This window comes from Molothrus aeneus, chromosome 5, assembly GCF_037042795.1.
Source record: "Molothrus aeneus isolate 106 chromosome 5, BPBGC_Maene_1.0, whole genome shotgun sequence".
Lineage (NCBI taxonomy): Eukaryota > Metazoa > Chordata > Aves > Passeriformes > Icteridae > Molothrus > Molothrus aeneus.
Window position 1 is genome coordinate 18325047 of NC_089650.1, and position 22588 is coordinate 18347634.

At 50.8% G+C, this 22588-nt stretch overlaps 1 protein-coding gene across 1 annotated transcript; it reads left to right on the forward strand.

Annotated features, from left to right (window-relative positions):
* The first annotated feature begins 619 nt into the window (after window positions 1-619).
* On the forward strand, window positions 620-21966 carry TOM1 (target of myb1 membrane trafficking protein). Its single transcript, XM_066550408.1, has 15 exons — window positions 620-731; window positions 8524-8608; window positions 10365-10443; window positions 10608-10757; window positions 10869-11003; window positions 11251-11397; window positions 12319-12435; window positions 12891-13024; window positions 13662-13695; window positions 14231-14339; window positions 15342-15462; window positions 17771-17846; window positions 20005-20064; window positions 20407-20443; window positions 20549-21966. Exons 1-15 carry the CDS (start codon window positions 680-682, stop codon window positions 20695-20697), a joined length of 1485 nt encoding a protein of 494 aa, XP_066406505.1. The 5' UTR covers window positions 620-679; the 3' UTR covers window positions 20698-21966.
* Window positions 21967-22588: the final 622 nt, after the last annotated feature.

The following is a 22588-nucleotide window of genomic DNA, read 5'->3' on the forward strand; positions in this document are numbered from 1 at the left end:
GTTGATTGCAGCCTCAGCTTAGGCAGGGCAGTTGCTTAGGCCAGGAGCACATCCCAGAACGTGCCAACCACCTGGGTAGAGTCACAGGATGGTTTGGGTTGGAAGGGACCTAAGATCATTTCCAACACCCCTGCCACAGAGACACTTTCCACAAAAAATTTGCTCAAAGCCCCATCCAACCTGGCCTGGAAGACTTCCAAGGATGGACATCCACAACTCGGCAACCTGTCCCAGTGCCTCACCACCCTCACAGTAAAGAATTTCTTCCTAACTCCTACTGGGAGTATCGGGAGTCCTTCCTACTCACACCGGGCTATGGAAAACTAAAAACCCATCGCCACAGGCTCTCCGGGCTTTGGGCATCGCTCAGGCTCGCGGGTGTCCTGCACGAGCTCGGCGTGGTTGCAGAAAGCGGCGGCGGCTCTCGGCGGGAGCCCCTCGGTTCCTGCGCCCGGGGCTGAGGACCAGCGGGACCAGGGACGCGTCGGCTTGCACACGGCCCTACCCCGGCAGCCGCGGCCGCCCCGCGCCTCCCTCAGCCCGTGGCACGGCGGGGCCGGTCCGGGCGGCGGCCGGTGGCGTCACAGCGGGGCCCGGCGGGGCCCGCCCCGGCCGGCGCGCGGTCACGTGAGCGGCGGCGGCGGCAGCGTCAGCTGATCGCGGCGCGGCGGCGGCGGCGATGGACTTTCTGCTGGGGAACCCCTTCAGCTCCCCCGTGGGGCAGCGCATCGGTGAGAGCCGCATCCGCGCCCCCCGACCCTCCCCGCGCCCCCGCTCCCCCGTCCGGCCCCGCGCCCCCGAGGCGTCACCGGACCCTTCCTCGGGGAAACGCCGGCCCCCGCCTCCGCGGCGGGACCAGCAGCGCGCTGGCCAATCAGGAGAGAGTTCTGCTCTGACTGACGGGTGTTGCGGACCAATAGCGAGCGCGCAGCCCGAGGCGGCTCCGTCGGGGGCCCCGCCAGCCAATCCGTGCGCGAGGGGGTCTCGGGGTGGCGAGGTGAAGTTTGCTCATTTAAAGGGGCCGCAGGCCGGTGGTCCGCGCCACGCCCCCTGCATCGCCGAGCCCCGTGATTGGCTTGGGGCCATTCCCGCCCGCGCCTCTTCGGGGGCTTCGGGCAGCTGCTGATTGGCTGGGCTCCAGCCAGGGCAGCCTATCGCGGCCGGGCGGGAACGGGGCGCGTGAGCCGCGGTGGCACGAGGGGCGGCCTCGAGAGCCCGGGGCTGTGGGACGGGGTCAGTGAAGGCTGTGGGGACAGCGGGGCTGTGGGGACAGCGGGGCTGTGGAACGGGGTCAGTGAAGGCTGTGGGGACAGCGGGGCTGTGGGGACAGCGGGGCTGTGGGACGGGGTCAGTGAAGGCTGTGGGGGAAGCGGGGCTGTGGAACAGGGTCAGTGAAGGCTGTGGGGACAGCGGGGCTGTGGGACGGGGTCAGTGAAGGCTGTGGGGACAGCGGGGCTGTGGAACAGGGTCAGTGAAGGCTGTGGGGGAAGCGGGGCTGTGGAACAGGGTCAGTGAAGGCTGTGGGGACAGCGGGGCTGTGGGACGGGGTCAGTGAAGGCTGTGGGGACAGCGGGGCTGTGGGACGGGGTCAGTGAAGGCTGCGGGGACAGCGGGGCTGCGGGGACAGCCGGGCTGTGGGGACAGCAGGGCTGCGGGCACAGTGGGGCTGCGGGGACAGCAGGGCTGTGGGACGAGGTCAGTGAGGGCTGCGGGGACAGCGGGGCTGTGGGGACAGCAGGGCTGTGGGGGCAGCGGGGCTGTGGGGGCAGTGGGGCTGCGGGGACAGCAGGGCTGTAGGACGGGGTCAGTGAGGGCTGTGGGCACAGCGGGGCTGTGGGATGGGGTCAGCCAGGGCTGTGGGGACAGCACACTTGTGGGGACAGCAGCCTCAGGCTGGGCTTGCCCAGTGGGACCAGTGTCCCCTACCCGAAGGACTCAAGCACTGGGCAGCTGGGGGTGTTTGCCTGCCCTGAGCCTCCCCGCACTGAGCTGTGGGACAAGCGGAGCCTGGCAGGGCCATGCCCTGGCTCCTGCAGCACGAGCTCTTCCATCTGGCTGTGGCTCACAGCATGGAGCACCAGCTCCCGCAATGAACACAGCACCCACCCTTTGCCCTGGCAGACCCATGGGCACATGTTGGGTGTCCTGCAGTGCCTGTGCTCAGGGCAGATGGGGAACATGGGAGAAGGATGTGGCCTGAGAAAGTGGAGCAGAGATGCCACAGTTAGAGAGAAGAAGACCGTCAACAGCCGCACTGGTGTCAGAGCAGGGATGCAGTTCTTAAAATGCTTAGAATGAAGACTCTCTGTTCCTGTGTTGTATTGCCTAAGAGCCTTGAAGTTGTGCTTGAAGGCTGATGCCTATTTAAACTCTCCACTTGTGAGTTCATGCACTTGCTCATTCTTGCTGTTCACTGCTTGTCAGACCTTTGTTGTTTGCTGTGAACATCCGGTCCCACATTCAGTCTTTTTGGTGTCCTTGTATGGGTGAATAGGAGGCTGTGCCTGGGGTGGGAACAGAGCAAGCAGCTGCTTTAATTAATGCTTTTATTATAATGATTTTAGAGGCTACCCTAAAACTTTCCCAAAGTGTGTCCAGGGCATTGTGATGTGCCACTCTGGTGTTGGGACAGATAGGTGAGATCCATTACAGCCAGGTGGTGGAAGGATCATCAGGGAAGACTTTGTGTTATCAAAATCCTCCAGATGATCTTCAATATACCCCCAGAACATCACATGTTTAATCACATGTTCTAGGAGAAGCCGTCTCCTGCCCTTTCCTGAATGAATGCTCTTTGTTCCCTCAGTGAGTGTATCAGATATGTCCTTGTGTTTGGGTAGAGGCAATCTGAAAGTTGCCTCACAGATCTTCTGGTCAGTTTAGTAACCAGATTGTAAGTGGGTTATACCTCTAGGCTTTGTTTCAATTAAATAAGGGATTCCCAAGCAACAAACCAACAGCAAAGAAGAGGAAAAAAGAAAAGATATTTCAAAAGTTTCCGAGAGGAGGTGAGAAGCAGAGGTGTGATTCTAGGGAGTTCTTACTGGCTGGGGGTTTACTGGGGCTATGGAAGTCCAAAGAAGTGGAGGAATTACAGCACATGAGAAAGGAACTCTCTGGAGGACTTGAAAGGGGTGGTGATTGAAAATATGAATATGAACATTGCCTATCAACATTCTGGGGATGTGGATAAATGCTATCTACCCTGCTTAATTTGGGACGCAAACATGACTTCCCCAAACTCGTTTGGTAGGTCTGTGTCAGCTGCATGTCCAACCCCTGAGCCTGATCACCAAACCTGCACAGTGCTGCTGCCCTGGGCTGTCTGCAGAAAGATAATGCTCCGTCCTTGTAAATTATTTGGGCAAAGTCACGTATGCTTGATATAGCTTATAAAGTCTAAAATAGCTTTAGATGAAGGCTAAGGAAAAAAAAAAGTCCTCTGTGGCCACTGCAGCAACATTCTCAAATTCCTTCATTAATGTTAATCTAGTAAGACCCATTTATTTTGCTGACTAGGAAAGCAATGCTCAGATAATCTCAGTGATCTGTCAGAGAATGAGTCAGTTGCAGAGGAGTAGGTTTTCTAGTTTCTTACTCACAGTTCTGAGATTTAGTCACAAAAGTTGCCTCTCCTGTTTTTGCACTGTGATGTCTCTTCCCAGGAGGAATACAGACTCAGTTGTTTGGGATTTTTTGTATTTGCTTCTGTTGTGTGGTGGGTTTTTTTAAACACCAGTGGGAAAATTTCCAAAGAGTGATAAAGCATCATAGTTCAGATTCCCCTCTGGAAAGGGAAATCCACTATGCCTCCATCTAGGAGCTAAGAGAAGCTTTTTTCCATTTTCAAAATGGAAAATCTAATTCCAAGGAGGTGAATTGTCTCTAAGTGAGAGAATGGAGAAGAAACCACCACGTGAGCTCTCTCCTCACCCTGGAAGTCTAAAATAACTAGTAATTATAGCAATACCAAAAGGGACACAGGCAGGTTATTTCAGTGAGTGAGGGCAGCAGGCAAGGGATAGAAGTAACGGTGTAGCACAGAGATGACACAGATGTTTTTTATGGACAGGGGTTATTTTAAGCATGAGGACCAGGAAAAGTCAAGGCTGTAAAGAGGGAGCAAGTAAGTAAGGCTCCTGGGTGAGGAAGAGAGGCAGATGCAAAACAATATACAAGAAGAATCACCACAACCTTTTGGATCCCACCTTGCAGGTGTTGCTGCACCCCTCTGTGGGTCCCTGCAAGGTTGTGCTTCTCAAAAAGTCATTGCCTTGTCTTCTGTGCCTCCTCTGTCTGGAGTAAAAGGGGCAAACACAGCAGTTGAAGAGTCACTTGATCCCTGAGAATTTGAGCTGATTCACAGGAAAGGAGCAGGAGTTCAGAGACACACATACCCCACACCACTGTGTCAGCACAGTCTGTGTCCATCACCATCCTTGAATTAGGTTTGGAGCCGTATCTCTGGTCGCTCTAGAATGCACGCTGTGCTCTCGGGCTTTGGGGGAAGGATACAGCTAAATGGTGAAGTCCTGACAGAGCTGGTGCTGAAGTTCCCTCAAGGGGAGTAAAAGCATGAGGCTTGTACAGGATGCTGATTTGGGCCTGTGAGTTTGTGAACTGAAATGAAGTTGGAAGAAGGGATATCTTGCATTCCTTTCTGCTGAGCCTAAGCTGTCTCATGCCATGAACTGCTGGTGTCCTCAAACGCCTGTTGAAATGGGTGAGAAGGTGCTTGATGCTTTGCTGAGGAACTTAGAGCCAGCAAGAAGCACTGCAGGGAGCATGGTTTGCCCCCCACTTGGAGGAGGGGCAGAGCATATCATAGGCAAAGGATTTCTGAGCAGCATCTGGCTGGTTATGGGTGCTTCAGGTCTGGGATGAGGAGCAAAGGGGACAGGAGCCTGCACAATACCTTCTGTCACTGGCTCCTGTACTTCCCCACACTTCTGCAGTGCCAGTGTGCTGCTGCAGGGACAGCTGAGTGGGATCCCCAGCTGCACAGTGTGCTCTCCCCTGCCACCAGGGCAGACATAATAACCTTGAAAAGAAGCAAACTTGTGAAATGTACTCATAGCACAAAGCAGTGTACAGATCCTTTGCACCAGTTATGCCAAGTGTTTGGAGTTCTTCATTATCTGCTGGTTCCAAATAACTTTTATCACCTAGCTGCAGTCAGCAGGAGCACATCCAGTGCCATGCAGGAAAAGAGCCCATGGTCTGGTTCAACCAGTACCACAGTCCTGCACAGTTTTGGGTCCATCTGAGCAATTTGTGAAGCAGCAGACTGGAATCAGACAAACCCCAATGCTGTCACACCCGGGGAGCTGGACTGGCTGCCAAAACGATGTGGCTTTGGAGCAGCCCCATGAAGGGCCTCCTGTACATTCAGCAGACGATGGTTTGGGGCTTGGATGGGGAATGGCATTTGCAGGCTCACGATAACCTCTGCCAGGGGAATTCCCTGCTGCAGGTCAGGCTCAGCTGGTAACACACACAAGTAGATGCTGCCTGATGACCACCAGGCAGAGTGCTGGGTGTGTGACAGTGCCCTGCCTCCTGTGCTTGCTCTTTTTAGGGACTTGTCGCTGTCCCCAGCCATCCCAGGCTCAGATTTCGTGTGGAGCAGACAGCTCATGTGCTAATTACAGCTCATGAAATGGGGCCAGCCACCCTGATCCTTCATGTGACTAATTAAACTTTGTTTCCTTCCCTTCTGCAGGCTTTACAGAAGGGCAAAGTTCAGGATTTTGGAGAAAACTCCATATCTTACTAGGCTTGGACAGCCCCTTACAGCTTGGAAGAGAGCAAGGAGGATTAGAAGGGCATTAGCTCCAGCTTTCCCAATGCCAGCTAGGCCAGGCCTTAATTTGTACTGGGTAAATTCAAGCCTTTTGTCCTTGGAATTGCCTCAGGGTCACATTCCTGTTTTCCGTATGCTCTAATACTGCTCTTCCAGCTTTGCATTTTGTGACCCTGTGTTGTGTTTATGGCAGGTTTGGTGCTTTCCTGCAGCTCTCCCTTGATGAGTGTATGAACTGGGGTGATGGCAGCAGGATGGCCACGACATTGTGGGGTAACAGGGGCAGGGTGTGTCACTTCTGAGGAAGCCCAGTTTTCCCCTAAATGGCCAGGCAGGTGAAGGAACACACATGGTTTATTTACATTCCTTTCTGAAAAGCAAACCTGCTGCTTGACCTTGGTAGGATTGGTGCATTTGGAGGGAAAGGGTGGTGGGGAGCAGGTTACAGTGTGCCACCAAATATTGGGAAGTGAGGAAAGGGTGTTTGCAGATTAAATTCATGTTTGTGTACAATGCGATGGAAGGTTGGGGAGATTTGAACAGCAAGGATTGATGGTTAAATGCAGGTTTTATTTTGTCCTTTGTTTTTTCTGTAGCTCAGAGCTTCCAAGCAGGCTCAGCCCTGTTCCCAAGTTGTGGGTTTTTCCTTCCATGTGCAGTGAGAAGAGTGGATGTAGACTTCACTTTCAGCAGAGCAACCCCTGTGTAGTGGATTTCTGTGATTCATTGCCAGTGGCAGCAAACAGTGCAGGGAAACTTCTGACTTGTTCAAACCATGATGTGTCATGAGCAGGGGATCCTGGAGGAGAGTGCAAGTGAGGGGGGCTTTGTGACCACATGATCCAAACCCATCAGACTGACCTTAGCTGCAACCTGCTTGCCAGCACGGCTGCTGTCCCAGGGCAGGAGGAAACCTGGAGCTCTGTACTGTGTCCTGATCCCAAAGGAACCCCAGTGGAAAATATTTTCCCTCATGTGTTACCACAGTTTCCCCCATTGGCTGGTACATGCCCTGGTGCACCAGATATGTCTATTGCCCTGGATGTATTCTCCACCGGATCACCCAGTGCAATCCTTCCTCCTGTGCCTCACTGAGGAAGCTTGGATCTGCCAGAGATAAGGATCCCTATGTAAAGTTAATACTCAAAGTGACAAAAGTTTACCTGAATCAAGGAGCCTTAAGGTTATTCCAGTAATAGCCAGACCTTTGGAAAGGTGGAAGAGCATCAAGAACAGTATGCCACTCTCCTTCCCTGTCTGCCCTCTTCCATCTGGCTGTGGCCACAATGTCATCACCATAATCACTGTGTAATCAATGCATTCTGTAACCAAGAGAAAAGGTGGTGGCTGGATTGTGATAAGATGCAGATAGCTTCACACTGTGGTGTGCAATCTGTGGGAGGGACACGTGTAAGAGGCTGCATTGCACAGTGCTGTGAATAGCTCTGTGCCTGACCCTAAACAGGACATGATGGATGTGCTTACCCAGGCAGGAGTTAAAAAATCTTCTTCCTGTGTTACGGCCTTATCTCAGTACTGTGTGAATGGGCATTTGATTTCATTCCTACACAGGGATCATTAGCTGCTGGGTCAAAAGCAGAAAAAGGCAGCTCTGCAGAGGAAGGACCTCTCTAAAGGGGTAGAGGACCCACAGCAGCGAGGGAGAGCCGCAGATTTTGCAGGGACAGCAGTTTTGAAAATGCAGGCATTTCTGTAAGTACCTTGCTGGGACTGAGCTCTCCTGAAGAGCACCTGGTAAGTGCTGAACAGGTCTGGCCAGTTTTAATTCTCTTGCCCCAGTGCTAAGTCAAGAGTTTTGTAGGATGAGAGAGCTGGAAAGGATGGTTCTTGTCATCTGCTTGCCATTAGCTGTGTCTGTGTTTCCCTGTGGTCTTGGGAGTGCCTGGGTCCTTCTGGCCCCACTGGCCATTCTCTACTGGTGGTGTTCCTGAAGGCATCAGTCAATGGCATAGCTAGGACTGAGACGTGGATGATTACAGGGTGGAGACACTGGTGCTCCCAGTAATAGCTGCTCATTTCCCAAATCTCTGCCTTGAATAAATAACATCAAGGCTGACTGAGGAATTCCTAATTAAAGGGGACACAATCAAAGCTGGAACAATATTGCTTCGACTTCAGCCTGCAGTTTGCTTCTGCCCACACTTCCTAGAGGCCAGAAGTTCAGGGGAAAGGTGTAAATATTAAACAAGAGAAAACCTGCTTTGGTTTTCTATGTTTGCTTGTTTGTTTTTATAGAGCTGGTGTACAAAAAAAAGGGGGACTGATTCTTTTGTCTCCTTAAGTGGTACAAACCAAGAATTGGAGCTATTGGCATTAGATCTGTATCAGGGTGAGTGGGCTGAACTCAACAGTTTCTGGCCTTGCAGGAACAAAGCAAATAAGCCCCCTTTTCCTTAGCTGTGGAGCTGAAGTTATGCTGAGCCCCTTCCCTTCATGTGCAGGGCACCAGAGGTCACACAGAGTCTGTTTGTAGTGTCAGTAGCATTGGTGGCATGGGCAAAGCTGGGCACCCACCATCCCAGCAGTGTGCTCTGCCATGGTGACACCTAGTGGGGAGCACTTGGTGACCCAGAATTTGCACATGAATTTGCCTCCTTATATTTTGTAGTGGCAGCAAGGGAGAAGCAGGCTGGGGTCTGGGGTCTTGTGGGAGCTTAAGAGTGCCAGGGCTACTCTTCACCTTGATTTCTGTTTTCCAGAGAGAGCTACCGATGGGTCCCTGCGGAGTGAGGATTGGGCTCTCAACATGGAGATCTGTGACATCATTAACGAGACTGAAGAAGGGTAAGGGAGCTGGCAAGGGCCCATATTCAGTGGCAGGTCCCTGAATTCCCTATAACACCACATCCCTAGGCTGCAGTAGTAGCATGCACTGCTGGAGGTAATAAGCTAGGCTTCCCAACAATCCCTGAGACAAGACTCTGCTAGGAGACCTAGAGACGTAGAAAAGCTGTCAGAGCATTTATTAGATGCTTTTCTATAATCTTGGTGTGCCAAGAGCCATTCAAACAGGCCTTCAGGGTCCCCAGACAGCCCTCTGTTCAAGCCAGGCTGCCTCCCACCTCCAGAAGGCATATTTGCATTTCTTCCACTTTGATTTATTCCCCCTTCATACCCTTCTCTTTCTCTCCTCTGGGAATGTAAAAATCTAAAGGCTGGTGACTGAGAGAAGAGGGGGAAATCTCAGGCTGCTATTCAGTCCTTTTACTGTGCCAGTCTTTCTTGGGCTTCTTCTCAGGTATTTTCATGTACAGTCACTCAAAAACACACGAAGTGGGTGGGGGAGCTCTTTTCTCCCTCTCCCTACAGGGAGATGTTCATCCATCTGCCAGACTTGTTAACTCAGGAGCTGGGGATTTGCCACTGAATTCAAGGGAGAATGCTCCTTCTCACAGTGGAGATGTCAGGAGCAGCATGTAAAAAAGAAGGTGCTACATGGAATAAAACATGTAGGTTTTACTCCTGCTGTCCTACCCCACAGTGATGTTGACAGAGGATTAGCAAGCCCAGTTTTCAGCTTCACATGTATGGAAACAAAGTCAAACACCTCTACTTACAGATCTGTCACCACTCCTTTTCCACTATCCCCACGGTGCAAATACATCTGTCTCTGTCCACAGTTCTCAGGCCTGAGCTGTGGCTGCTTTCAGGTCTGGGCACCTGATAACACAGCTGGACAGGCTCTCCCATTGTCCTGCTAAGGCCCATCCACTGACACCAGGCTGCCCCACAGGCCAATACACTTCTGCCCTCCTCACTGAGTCAGTGTCTTCACCCCACTTTTCTCCTCCAGCACCGCTGCTCTTCCAGCTCAGCTTCTCTTCCTGTGCTCTGAATCTGGTTCATTTGTGCCCTCTTAAGACCACAGTGGACTGAGACCATGGTGTTTCTCCCCTCTGAGGATGGTTAATGAGGGCCTGCTATACTGTTGCTCTCTTACCCACCTGCCCCATACAAGCAAGATTTTGCCAGTGTGTGTCTCCTGCAGCTTTTGAGCATCCTTCTCTCTGGGGAAATGTTAAATAGCTCCTCTTTGAGTAACACAGGAATTGCTGCAGATTGGTCTCTCCTTCCTGTTTGTAACCCATGCCAAGCTTTTCTGTGATCTCCTCCTCTTCAGTCTCTCTGCCATGGGATTTTGCTCTACCCCCCAGGAGTGTGTTTCTAGCATTGGTTTTAGTCTGTTCTCTCTTGTGTCCTGAACACCTTGACCTGTGGCCGACATCAGCACAGAGGCCTCTAATTTCAGTAATAGCACTCAGGGACATGGCTTAATGGTGGACTTTGCAGTGTTAGGTCTATGGTTGGACTCAATGACCCTAAAAGGTCTTTTCCAACCTAAATGATTCTATGATCAGCCAACCTCACTCCTCTTGCAGAACCACAAGCAAAAGCTGCTTTACCAATCACTGCTTCAAGCCATGCTGAAAACATGGTGAAGAGGGACACCTGCTGAGTATGAGGCATCCAGAACCTGTGGCTGTTCTGCTTTGCCTCAACCTTTTGATGATCTTTCTTCATCTCATTTTTTCTCCTTCAGGCCCAAAGATGCATTCCGAGCCATTAAGAAGAGAATTATAGGGAATAAGAACTTCCATGAAGTTATGCTGGCTTTGACGGTGAGCAGTAGGGGTCTTTCTCTTCTCTGTGATACCCTGCTGTAAAGCTGAGTGCTGAACAAAGGTTTTAGCATACATGCTGAACAGACTCATGTACCTAAAGCCAATAAGGCTAACACATGAGGACAGAGAAGGCTACAGCTAATGCTTTATTGCCTTCGAAGGTCCTGGAGACCTGCGTCAAGAACTGCGGCCATCGTTTCCACGTCCTTGTGTCCAGCCAGGACTTTGTAGAAGGTGTCCTAGTGAGAACAATCCTGCCAAAGAACAATCCACCTGCCATAGTGCATGACAAGGTGCTGACCCTCATCCAGGTGAGCCAAGAAGTGTGAGCATCTGCACCATGCAGACAGTATGTGTCTTTAGGTGTTTGTACAGAAGGCTGTTGTACATGCTGATGGGCTGTACTGTCTCTTTCTCCCCAGTCCTGGGCAGATGCCTTCCGCAGCTCTCCAGACTTGACTGGTGTCGTTGCTGTCTATGAAGACCTGAGACGGAAGGGTTTGGAGTTCCCTATGACTGATCTGGACATGCTGTCACCTATTCACACACCACAGAGGGTATGGGAGCACTGCTGAAGAGAAGAATGTTGGGCAGCTGCCATTCTGGAGCAATGAGGGGATTTCAGGAACTCTGTCTTGAATTTAGAGGATTTTTGGGTGTGAAATGTGAGAAGCTCCAGGACAGCCAAGAGCTGTTGGGACCAGTTGGGGAGCTGCCATCAATATTTCTCCTCTAGTTGCACTGTCCTGCCAAGTGTGTGTGTCTAACATTTCCTTCTCTCTGTCACTTTCCCCACCTTTGTAGACTGTGTATAGCTCCAACTCTCAATCTGGACAGACCTCACCTGCAGTCAACTCCCCTCAGCAGATGGAGTCCATCCTCCACCCTGTCACCCTGCCCCCTGGGAGAGGCACATCCAGCGACGCGCCCATCACACCCACACCAGAGCAGGTGAGTTGGCACAAGTCCCAGAATATTGCTGACTCTTCCTGTGTTTGAAGCTATTTCACAGACACTGTTCTGGGACTGCAGTACTGGTCCTGCCCCAGCCTCTGTCTTCACAGAGCTGTTCCTCTAAAGTACAGTCTTTTGAGAGCTCCCCAGAGCTCCATTGTGGTCACAGTGATGAACTGGGATACTGCAACCAACATTTCCCTAAGACAGGGCTGCTTGCAGGTAGAGGGAAGTGGGGTGCTGAGACATGATGCCTCCTTATCATCTTTGTTTATCTTGCCTCACTGCTTACTTTATATGAATCAACCCTATCTGGCTATGTGGTTTCCAAAGGCTTGGGCTTCCTCACTTGTTTCCCCATCCTCTTTTCTTCTTCCTCACCCTGACTTCATACGACACCATGTTCAGCACCAAACCCCTAGCTGTCAGCATTCCCTTGCAGAACAGAGGGTAGAAACTGTTCTAAAGAGGCTCAGCAGCAGCTTGTAAACCAGAGGACTAAAGCTTCAACTGCACACTTAGCTGAGGCTCTCCTGTTGAATAGGAATTAATTGTTTTCCCCTGTCTTACACCACTTTGGAAATTAAACCATTTAAATGGCTACCACATGGGAGCTGTTAGCTGAGGAGAGATTTGAATCATACCAGCAGCATGTGCTGGCTATTAAAAATCAAGGCTAGACTGGCGGCCAAGATCCCAGGTGAGGGCCTGGCATCTGCTACCAGCAAATGAATTTGATGTTAAGTCATGGAGGGGTTGCCTGCTGGGAGCTCCTGAGAGCTAAAATAAGTGGTGACAAATGAACTCCCCAGTGGCTGTGAACAGGTATGCACACACACCATTCCCTGCCTTCAGAGCTACCTCAGCCATGTCCCCAGCCTCCCCTGGCAGAGCTGTCACTCCACTTCGTTTTTGCAGATCGGGAAGCTGCGCAGTGAGCTGGAAGTGGTGAATGGGAACACAAAGGTGATGTCGGAGATGTTAACAGAGCTGGTGCCATCCCAGGCCGAGCCTTCTGACCTGGAGCTGCTGCAAGTAAGGAACACTGGGCAGGGTGGAGGGCTGGCACATGCAGCACAATTTAGCAGTGACTTGATGGACTGAGGCCCAATGCATGCCAGGTGTGGGGAACAACTGGACAGTTTAGTGTGGGGCTTATCAGGGAATGAAAGGATAAGGGAAACACAAGGACGGTAGAGTTTCAATGGTGGATGAAAATTGCATTGCCAAGGCTGGAATTATTTCACAAGGGAGTTTGTAGTCCACAAGGGCCTTTCTTTCTGGGTGATGTGTAATACAAAAAGCATACAATTATTCCATGTAAAGCTTAGACTCAATTTACCTCTCACACCAAATATTTGTTGCCCATCAGCAGTTCCTGATAGATTCCAGTAGCCTCTGGAATCTGTGTTCCAGTCAGAATTCCAAATTTGTGAGTGCTCAGCCGTACTGTGACCTTTGTGGGTGGTGACTTGCCCTGCTTTGAACAGGAGCTGAATCGGACATGCAGAGCCATGCAGCAGCGAGTCCTGGAGCTGATTCCCCGTGTCCTCCATGAGCAACTCACTGAGGAGCTGCTCCTCATCAATGACAACCTCAATAATGTGTTTCTGCGCCATGAAAGGTACCTCTCTCCTCCCCTCTCTTCCCTGCTCTCCCACAAGACTTTACTGCCCTTGAAGGCTGCCTATCCCACCCTTTTGATCTGCTCAAGAGTATAATACTTGAGACGTATCAGTCTGTATCATCCATCTTTGAGAACAAAGCCAAATGTTCTCAATTTTTGCTGACTGAGTCCTGCCCCTTCAAAGCTGCTGTGTAAGTTCCTGATGGGGTATAAAGATGTCCCTGTGGCATAACCCAAAAGAAGGAGGCAACTGCGTGGAAAGAGCTCGTTTTCTAGCTCTGAGAGAGATGAAGACAGAAAGGAATTGCCTAGATGGGATCAGCACTGCTTTTTTTTTCTTCCATTTCAACAAACACATCTTTGCTAGTTCATCCCCAGATGAACTGTAAAGGAGAGCTGTTAGTTACAAGTAACTGTGGAAGGTCCTAAGAAGCTTTCTCACACCACCTCTCAGGAGACATCAATTCTATGGGTCTTACTGTGGTATCTTGAGGGGAAATTGGGCACTGAGCCATAGTTCCCCTTTCCTAGTGGGTAGGAAAGGGCAGACTGTGTCAAGTCTTACAAAAAATCTCTTGGGCTGTGGGTGAATGAGCCCACACTACTGAAATGCATGCTGTCACCTTTCCTGCAGGTTCGAGCGACTTCGGACAGGACAGCCTGTTAAGGTAACTCAGAGCAACTGCCCCTCTCTGCAGCTTGGTTTGCATCCTGCAGGTCTAGCAATGCCCTGCTGACTTGCAGGGAGGTTCAGTCTGCCCCATTTAGAAATGGTGGGCTTTGCTTTCCCAACCAAGCTGCACCAGAGCACCTGGTACATGGGACACTCCATTTCCACTGCAAACCTCACCTTCCCTGCCCGAAGAGCAAGAGCAAAGCAGCAGCAGTTATAGTTATTGAATAATGAGATTCCAATTCCCATATGAGCCTACTCTGAGCACTACCCTGTCCTCTGAACCAGCATTCACCCTACTTACTGACATCCAGCAGAGCTAGGAGGCTGGCTACCCAGGCATATGCTGCCCTGGGACACTATTCCTAGCCAGTTCTCTGATCACTGCCCCTCTTCTCCCTCTTCACAGCTGATATCTTTCAATGGGTGCAGAAGGGCTTTCCTCTCCAGTATCAATGAGCTAGGATTGTAGGGTCAGGGTATCCAAGCTTCAGAAACTCTCCACCATCTTCTTTTTTCTTCTTCCAAAGGCACCAAATGAGGCAGAGAACAGCTTGATTGACCTGGGACCCAATACTCCTTCAGCACCGAAACAGCCTGAAGTCACCAGCAACCTTTCCTCTCAGCTGGCTGGAATGAGTGTGTTGCTATGTGGTTTTCCCCTCAGTCGTTCTCCTGTGCTGCTTTGAAAATCCTTTCCTGCCCTTGAAGCATCTCCCAAAATTAATAAGTCAGATTCCTAGTGTAACCTAGAGAAATGCCATGTGTTTTCAGCTAACAAATTCATGAAGAAACTTGTATATGCCCCAAGGCACTCAAGCATATGTCTTGGCATCCTCACCTCACATAGTGCAGGAGGTGGCCATGACTTAAGAAGGATCTCAGCATTAGTCTGTGGCTAAGGACCTGGCCTTTGGCAAGACTGGGGATAAAGTTGCTCCTTCTGCAATGCCTGGCAGCATTGCTTACTTGCCTCTCTTGCTGTGTGGTGTCAGGTTCACCACTGAGGTCTGAAAGAAGTAGAGCAGTTGAAGCTATGCTGCAAAGGCAGCCATGAGCATATTGGGCCCAGGACCCAGGATTTGACAGGTCGTTTACTCAAAAAACCTGAGGGGTCCTGGGAGTTCTTCAAGACATACCAACAGCCTACGTAGCACTGCCTAGATGCAGTTGCAGAAAATTGGCACCAGACTGTTTTTACAGACAAGCCAGCTGAGATATTTTTCAAGTCAAGTGTTTTTCGGATGATGTCTGAGTCACAAAAATCCACTCATCTGTCTCAGAGGTGCTTGCCCAGAAGCACGGGTTATTTTCTTCCAGAAGTTATGGAGCAATTCCCTCCAGAGTTGTCTAAGATGGTCAGGAACATCTAGCCTCCAGCATCAGTAAATTCATGCTGCTGCTTCTGTCTGAAACTGAGCCAAAAAATATCGACTGAGTGGGCAAAGAAATGCCTTCTGTTACTTTCCCCACAACTGCACACATGCATAGACTGTGCTGCAGCTGAGGAGCAGGATGGAGGAGTGGGCCTAGAGTAGTTTAGCCTGTTCTGATGACAGTTTTCCATCCAGCACTCTCCAAGCCCACAGTCCTCCCTTTACTGTTCTGTGCTGCCTGCTCACCCTGCTCTCTCTCCCACAGACCTGGGCTCAAGCAGTGTGAGTGCAGGGCTGCACTCCCTCGACACTTCTGGCAAGCTGGAGGAAGACTTTGACATGTTTGCCCTGACCCGTGGCAGCTCGCTGGCTGAGCAGCGCAAAGGGTGAGTGGAACAGTTTGCTCTGTCCTTTCTGCCTTCTTGCAAAGGACAAGGGCTCAGGGAAAATGGGGCTACACCCCGACCAGCAGCAGTTCCTGGAAGACAGCAGGATGAAACAGAAATGCACTCTTCACACACACAGTGTTTGTAGCATGACCTCTGTGCTCCCAGTCCTTTTTCCTGCTTCCATCATCTCCCCTTCATGGTGTCCTCTGGGCATGGGGAGAAGGAATTGGTCTCCCACATGTTCTGGGAGATTCAGTGTCTGGGAATGAAGGTGCGAAGTGGGACTAGCTCAGTTTTCTTGTTTGCCTCTGAAGTCATCTGTCCTGACTGGGGTGATGTTGAATTTGGGAATTGCTGAGTACTGATTCAGCCTAACAGAGTATTGAGCTGGAGTGCAGGAAGAGTGCAGTCAGTTGTGGCTTGCAAGAGGGCACTGTTCTGTGCTTCAGCTTCCCTGTTGGCAAGTGGGACCGATGTTTCTTCTTCCATGGTGCATTTGTAAAGCACTAAGAGCTGGGTCTCCATAGTGCTGGCTGAACTAAAGAGACCTTCTCCACTGCAGAGTGGATTCCTGAATCCTTGTTCTGGAGGAGCTGGCAAGAGCTGTGCTGACCAGATCCCCTGGGTTTATAGACTGTGGCTGATCTCACGCTGCTTTGCCTGGCAGAGCCATTCACTGCTCTCCATAGAGTACCAAGCAGTAGAGCCCACGGGCCCATCACTGCCTCCAGCCCTCCAAGGCCTGTGCTCCTGCACTCCTGCAGCCACTGGAGTGCCTTGTTCTGCAGCTGGCCATTAGCAAGTTAAGGTCTCCTAATGATGTCTCCTTCCATTCCTCTGCCTCAGACTGCTTCTGGTAAATGTGGTGGGGAAACCCATGGCCTACACATGACTTCATGTGTTTTGTCCCTGGGTTTCCCCACTGCTTTTACTGTGGGTTGTGCTGCCTGAGGACAGAGGCAGTCCAGCACAAAAACAGTTGTATCAACAGCACCCAGTCTGGGGCTGAAACCAGAGCCACTGGTATGTGTTCAGTGCTGGAGTTCTGGACAGAAGTGGAATTGTATCCTCTCTGCTGTAGCACAGTCCTTAACAGGCCGAGGCTTATGATCTCTGCACAAGTAACAAGACATCTTCTATTTATTCCTGCCTGCACTTGTACTCCTGCCAGGTAACCTCTAGTGGCTCAGGCTTCACATTTCACTGAGAGCCTCTGCTCTCAGTGTCTCCCTCCACTTGAACAGACCTATTGCTCTACAGCTCCCGAACAGGACGTGCTGGCAGAGCCTCTGGGGTTTGTTCTTGACACCCCATGCTTCATGTGTGTCTCAGTGAGGGAGTGCTTAAGGCACTTCAAGCCTTTCCTGCCATTCTTCCTCATCAGTGGCATGATAGCAGCGCTGTACTTCATCCTGGATGCCATTGTCCACAGCGGCCCCTTCACTGATGAGCACTTCTTTGAGAAGTTTGAGCGGCGGTGGCCCAAGCCCCTGGCCCCCAACAAAAACAGCTCCACTTGATGGTCTGCTGGATCTGTGGGATTGGGCCTGGGAGCAGCTGGAGAGGAAACTTGTGGAGAGTTTCTGTGAAAGGCTTCATTTTCCTAGCATGGAGAGTTTTCCCCACTCGGCATGGATCAAACGGTGATGTGTGGCATTGTCACGTGCAGTAACAGCCTAGAGGGGACACAGGATTGGGATGAGGGAAATTATGGGTGAGACATGTCTGTGTGTGAAAAGAGGTTGCTGTAATGGTGCATTTGGAGACTTGGAAGCAACACTAAGCTCTTCTGATCATCCAGTCTCACCTATGGCCAGCATAGCCAGTGAACCTCTGCCACCATCACTTCTCACGTGGTATTAGTTAAAGAGCTGGTTTTGAGCTGTTTGTGTGTGTGAAGATAGATGAGTATGTAGGTGAGGGCCTGTCGCTCAAGTCCTTTCTGAAATATCTGTAATATTCTGTTCAGTCTGTGTTAGTTTTTTCTCTTTATAGTCCACCCCAAAGAAGGTGAAGGTTGTGGTTAATGCACCTAGCTCTGTAAGTCTGTGTCTTGGTTTTCATGTAAGTCCTTGTCATCCTTCTGTCACTGTGCCAGGGCTGTCCTGTTGTATCCCACAATGTTCCAGTGAGTAGATTGGTCTGTTTTGTGGTGGGCTACACCTATAACAAGGGCTTTGCATACTTTTCTAGAAGCTCTTGGTAGCAGAATGACAAGGCATGAAAAGTTGTGCAGTCATTTAGGAGTTCCTGCTCTTCACTCTCAGGCATCTCATCAGCCTGTTGTCTCCCTCTCTGATTCCAGGGTAAAGTATGAAGACCCCCAAGCCACCAAAGGCCTTGCTGGTGCCCTGGATGCCCGGCAGCAGAACACGGGAGCGGTAAGTGGCCACAGCTTTTACTGCATCACCAGGAATGGGAGTAACCTCCTGGCTCACAAAGGAAGTAAGGGTGCTGTCTGTTGGGAAAAAGTAAAGTGATGATAACTCCCAGTCTCCACCAACCTGCATTTCCTAGCTGGGCTGCATTCTTTAAAGCCCTGAGGTGAGGAACTGTGAAAAGTCTGGGGTTGCCTCAGACAGTTGAAGGATGTCCCTCCCCAGGGAAACTTCCACCTGGAAACGTATGTTTTATTCCTCTTCAGTAGATTTCCATGTCCAGTCACCTTCTCTCCACAATCAGAGAAGTAGGCCACCAGTATCAGTATATTCTTTCCCCCACCTTAACCCCACTGCCTCCCCTCTCCCTCACACTGCAATGCAGACTCTCTGTCATCCAGGGGGAGTCTGGTGCCTCTAGTGATGGAGCCCAGCTGACAAAGTGGATGATGCGTCAAGGAATGGTGAGATCTGAGGTGGTGGAGGGCCAGCAGGGAGGGAGGAGGCTGGGGCTGCTGAAACAGAAGCATCACTGGCACAGCACATGAGGATGCACAGCAGACATCAGCAGATACTGCTAACTGAAATGGAGCAACCCTGGGCTGGGCCGGTAGTGGAGACTAGGCTGGGAAGGAAGCAGGCAGTGTGCCAGTCCTTCCTCAAGTAAACATATGTGTAGGAAAAATCCTAGGAGCTCTGAGGCCAAGAGAGCATGTGCCACTCTGAGCTAGAGGATGGCCTGTTTTGGGGTGGGTGTCTGAGGCAGAGGCAATAGCTGGTGGCATCATCAGGGTGGCTGCTGCCATTCATTCTCCTTGCAGACTCTCCTTCTTAACACAAGGTGCCTTGTTTGAAGGAAAACACATTCTGACTTTAACCCTGTTGAAGGCCTCCTCCTGTAACTAATGATTGAGCTTTCAGGCATTTGAATTTGGTCTTTTGGCAGCAGGAATTCCTGCAATTACATTCCCTCAGGCACACAGAGGCTTTGACGCTCCTGGGTCTGAGGCTTGTTAGCCTGTCTTCCTATAATGGGCACGGCCCAAGCTGATGTCTGCTCTAGGAAGTTTCCCCACATGCTGTACAGTTGGCTTGAATGCACTTCTACCCCAAAGAGATCCTCTCTGGGCAGCCAGTTTGCTTTGAAACTTCCCTAATCTCACACATCCTCTTCCATTCCCATTTGTCCATCTGCCAGCTGTGATAACTATCTGTGCTTGCTCCCTGGTTTGAGGAAATCTGTCTTTGGTACAAAGGTGTTGCTCTTTTTCTTGGTCTTGGTGTTTCCTGAGGGCAAGGGAGCTATATATATTAGAAAACTAATAAATAAATTCCCACAAATACTCTCTCATTCTTCTGCTTGGGGAGCCTCTAGCAAGGACTGCTTCTTGCTCAGCTTTGTTCAGGAGCTCATGACTGGAGAAAAGGATCTGGGGTTTTGAATCAGACTTTGTTTCTTTCAAGGTTACCTCTGTCCACTAGGAATATGTCTCTTTGCTGTTTAAATTGACCAGGGCTATGAATTCTTCTGAGCTAGCCTCATCCCTACTGGAAGTAAAATTTAATTGTAGATGACTTCCTGTTTGATGGGTCCGTTTCAGTAGTTTGGTGTGATATCAAATCCTGCTGTGCTCCATGATCATACCAGGGAATCAGTTCTTGGAAGGTGTCTTTCCCCCTTTGTGTGCTGTCAGACCTGGCACCTCCAATATCTTCAGCATTGCAGACTTTGACATCAGACTGTCACTGGTTTGTAGAGGGAGAAGGTGTAGAGAAATGCATGTCTCTTGTTCTCTGGCTGCCTACACAAGCAGACAACTTCCACCTAGTGGGTCCTCACCAAAAAGCAAAGTCTGGTCCAGTCCTAAAATCCCAAAGCCAACCACCAAACCACAGATGCTTTTAATGGCATGTATCCTGGAAACTGCGTGTCTGGGCATGGATGGGACAGAGGAAGCAGGTAAGCAATGGCACAGATATCTGGGGAGAGCTTTGTAGTGGCACTAGCTGGATTTGGATGGGCCTGAGCTGACTGAACAATGGAGTGAGAGGCTGAGCTTCTGAGTTGGGCTTTCTTTTTGCATTGCAAATCCATTCCAGTGGATTTACTGGAACATCCTCTATTTTCTTGGCCTCACTGCCCTTTTTCTTTCTGTCCCAGGTACCAGTTCCTCAAGCCAATTTCATGGAAGACATAGAAAAGTGGCTCTCCACTGATGTGGTAAGTGAGGGGCTGCCTTCTTGGAGCCAGCAGTCCTGCTGGAGTTTCCTGTGGGGCTGGACTTCAGGCAGTGTATAACAGCACTGTCATCGCTGAATGTGTGGCACAGACTGCTGGGAGGGACCAGGGAAAGAAAAGCCAGGGACACGGGCTTTGGGATACCACAACAGCATCATCAGCCTTCTGGGAGCCATAGCTAATGAACTGAGGGCCCCTCCAACATGTCTGTACTGTGGAAGTGGGGGAAACACTGTCCTGTCTCTCTGTGTGCAAAGAATCACATCTGTGAGATGCTACTTTACCTACCTTCTTTCTAACCATGCCCTTCTCCTTCTCTGCTAGGGAGAATCAGAGGATCCAAAAGGTGTCACCAGTGAAGGTGAGATGTGCCAGCCAGCCCTTGTCTTTAACTGTTCCTAGCAGCACCTTGGCTCTTCCACAGACCTCCCTCTTTGTTAATGCTCTGCTCTTCTCTTGCCCTCAGAGTTTGACAAATTTCTGGAAGAGCGAGCAAAAGTTGCAGACCGCCTCCCCACTTTGTCCAGCTCCTCAGCAGGGACGTCCCTCTCCCCTCCTGCTGCCAGCCAACATCGGAAGCAAGCAAAGGAAGATGATGCTATGTTTGCCTTGTGAATGCTATGGACTGGTGTGCTGTGGAGCAAGAGGCTGTGTGTGCTGTTTTGCTTGCCTCCAACCAGGGGCCAGCAGAGGAAGGACTCTGTCCCCTTCCTCCATTCTCTTCCTGTTTTACCTTTGAGTTGTTTTTATTTTTAAGCTACTTTCAGACTTCAGATAATCTTTGTTGTGTTTAGGGATATCATACAGTAGACTTGTAAAGGGGGTTTCAAAGCTGCTAGAGAATGTGGTAGTTGTGGGCTTTTCTTTTTATGGTACAGAGTGGGCAAAGCAGAAGAAGCTCTGGAAGAAGCTCCCCCATCCTACTCTCCAGTGAGGTAGGTTAGAGATCTTGCCCAAGAAACAGGAGAGGCTGCAGTCTGCTGCTGAAATCATTCCTGCCTGCCTCTTTCCTCACCCCTCCCCTAGAATGTATCTCCAGCCCCCCTGCCTGCCAGTGTTAGACTGGAAAGCAAGGGGATGTGAAGCATTACTGGTGGCCGAGGAGGAACACTAATAATGGTAGAGGGACCCTGTTGCTCTAACCTCTCTTGCACAAGTGCTTGTGGTATGCAACACCTTCCCACTCACAACCCCTTCTCTTCCTCGCCTCCCTTTCCCCATCAGTTTATTCAGAATCCTGCCCACAGCCCAGATGTTTCCATTGCACGGCAGCCAGTCGTCCAAGCCCTTGGCAGCTCACAGGACTGCAAGCGGTACCCCAGGCTGAAGGGGCTCTCTCCCATAGGGCAGGATGTGCCTTCAGCAAACTATTTGCAGTTAATTTAATTCTCCATTATCCTACTTTTATCCCAGTGCAATCCTACCTCCCTCTCTCCCTTCCACTGATGCCTTCCACCACATTGCGCTGTGGTGTGGGGAGTCCCTCTGAGCCAGGCCAATGCTACAGACTCCCTTGGGATGGCTGTGTGTGCCAGGGTCACAGAGCTGCGTCCCCCTAAAGCAGGAGGCCCTTCCATCAGCATTGTTACACCAGTGGGAACATGCTGTTGCTGCAGAAGCTTGTTCAGCTAGTGAGCACAGAGGGGAAGTGAGACATCAGTCATCTCATGTCAGTAGAACAGCCCTGCAGCAGCCAGAAGTTCATCTGCACATGGGGAGAAAAACCCTTCAGAGCAAACTGCACTTGCTGCCCACTTGTAAATGAAAGGCAGGGAGGAGGGTGCCAAGCTCAGGGCTCCTGCTCATGGGATTTCTTTTTGAGTGTGGGAGAGTTGTCTTTTTTTACTGCACATTAAAGGAGCAAAGACTTGAGCCTCCCTTGAAGGCATGGTGTGTACTGTCAGTGCTGGGGTGGGGAGGGGAGGATGCTGTGGGGAGAAGAGGGATGAAACCATGCAGCCACATTTGCTTTCCATGAAAAGGCAAGGGCACTGGTGCTGAGAGGAGAACAGCATGGGGGCTGAGGGTGCTCCCTGCTTTTTACTACAGTCTTGTGGGGAGGTGATTACAGGCCATCTCAAAATAGCAAGAGGGTGAGCTACCTCCTCTCCTTTCCCTCTGTGTCTTGTGACCACATCTGAATACCCACCTTGCAGCCCATAAGTCACTTATAAAGACATGCAAGAAATACATTTGCTACTAAAGGGCCTTCTGGTATCCACAGGACATCCTCAGTTGTCCCTATACCATCTCTCCAGTGTCATCCTCAGTTGTTCCTATACCACCTCTCCAGTGTCCAGCTGAGTGGGAGCTGTGGGAGGGATCCTTTAAAGGAAGCTGAGTGGATTTGAGAATGTCATCTGAAAAAAGGCAAAAGGGCTGAGCTTCCCCTGCTGGAGCACGTGCAGGAGAGGAAGCAAGAGCAGGGTCATGATGGAACACAGGCTGGTTCTGTAACTGTGGGGCCAGAAAGGCCTCCAGAAGAAGCAAGGCCAAGCCCATTGGC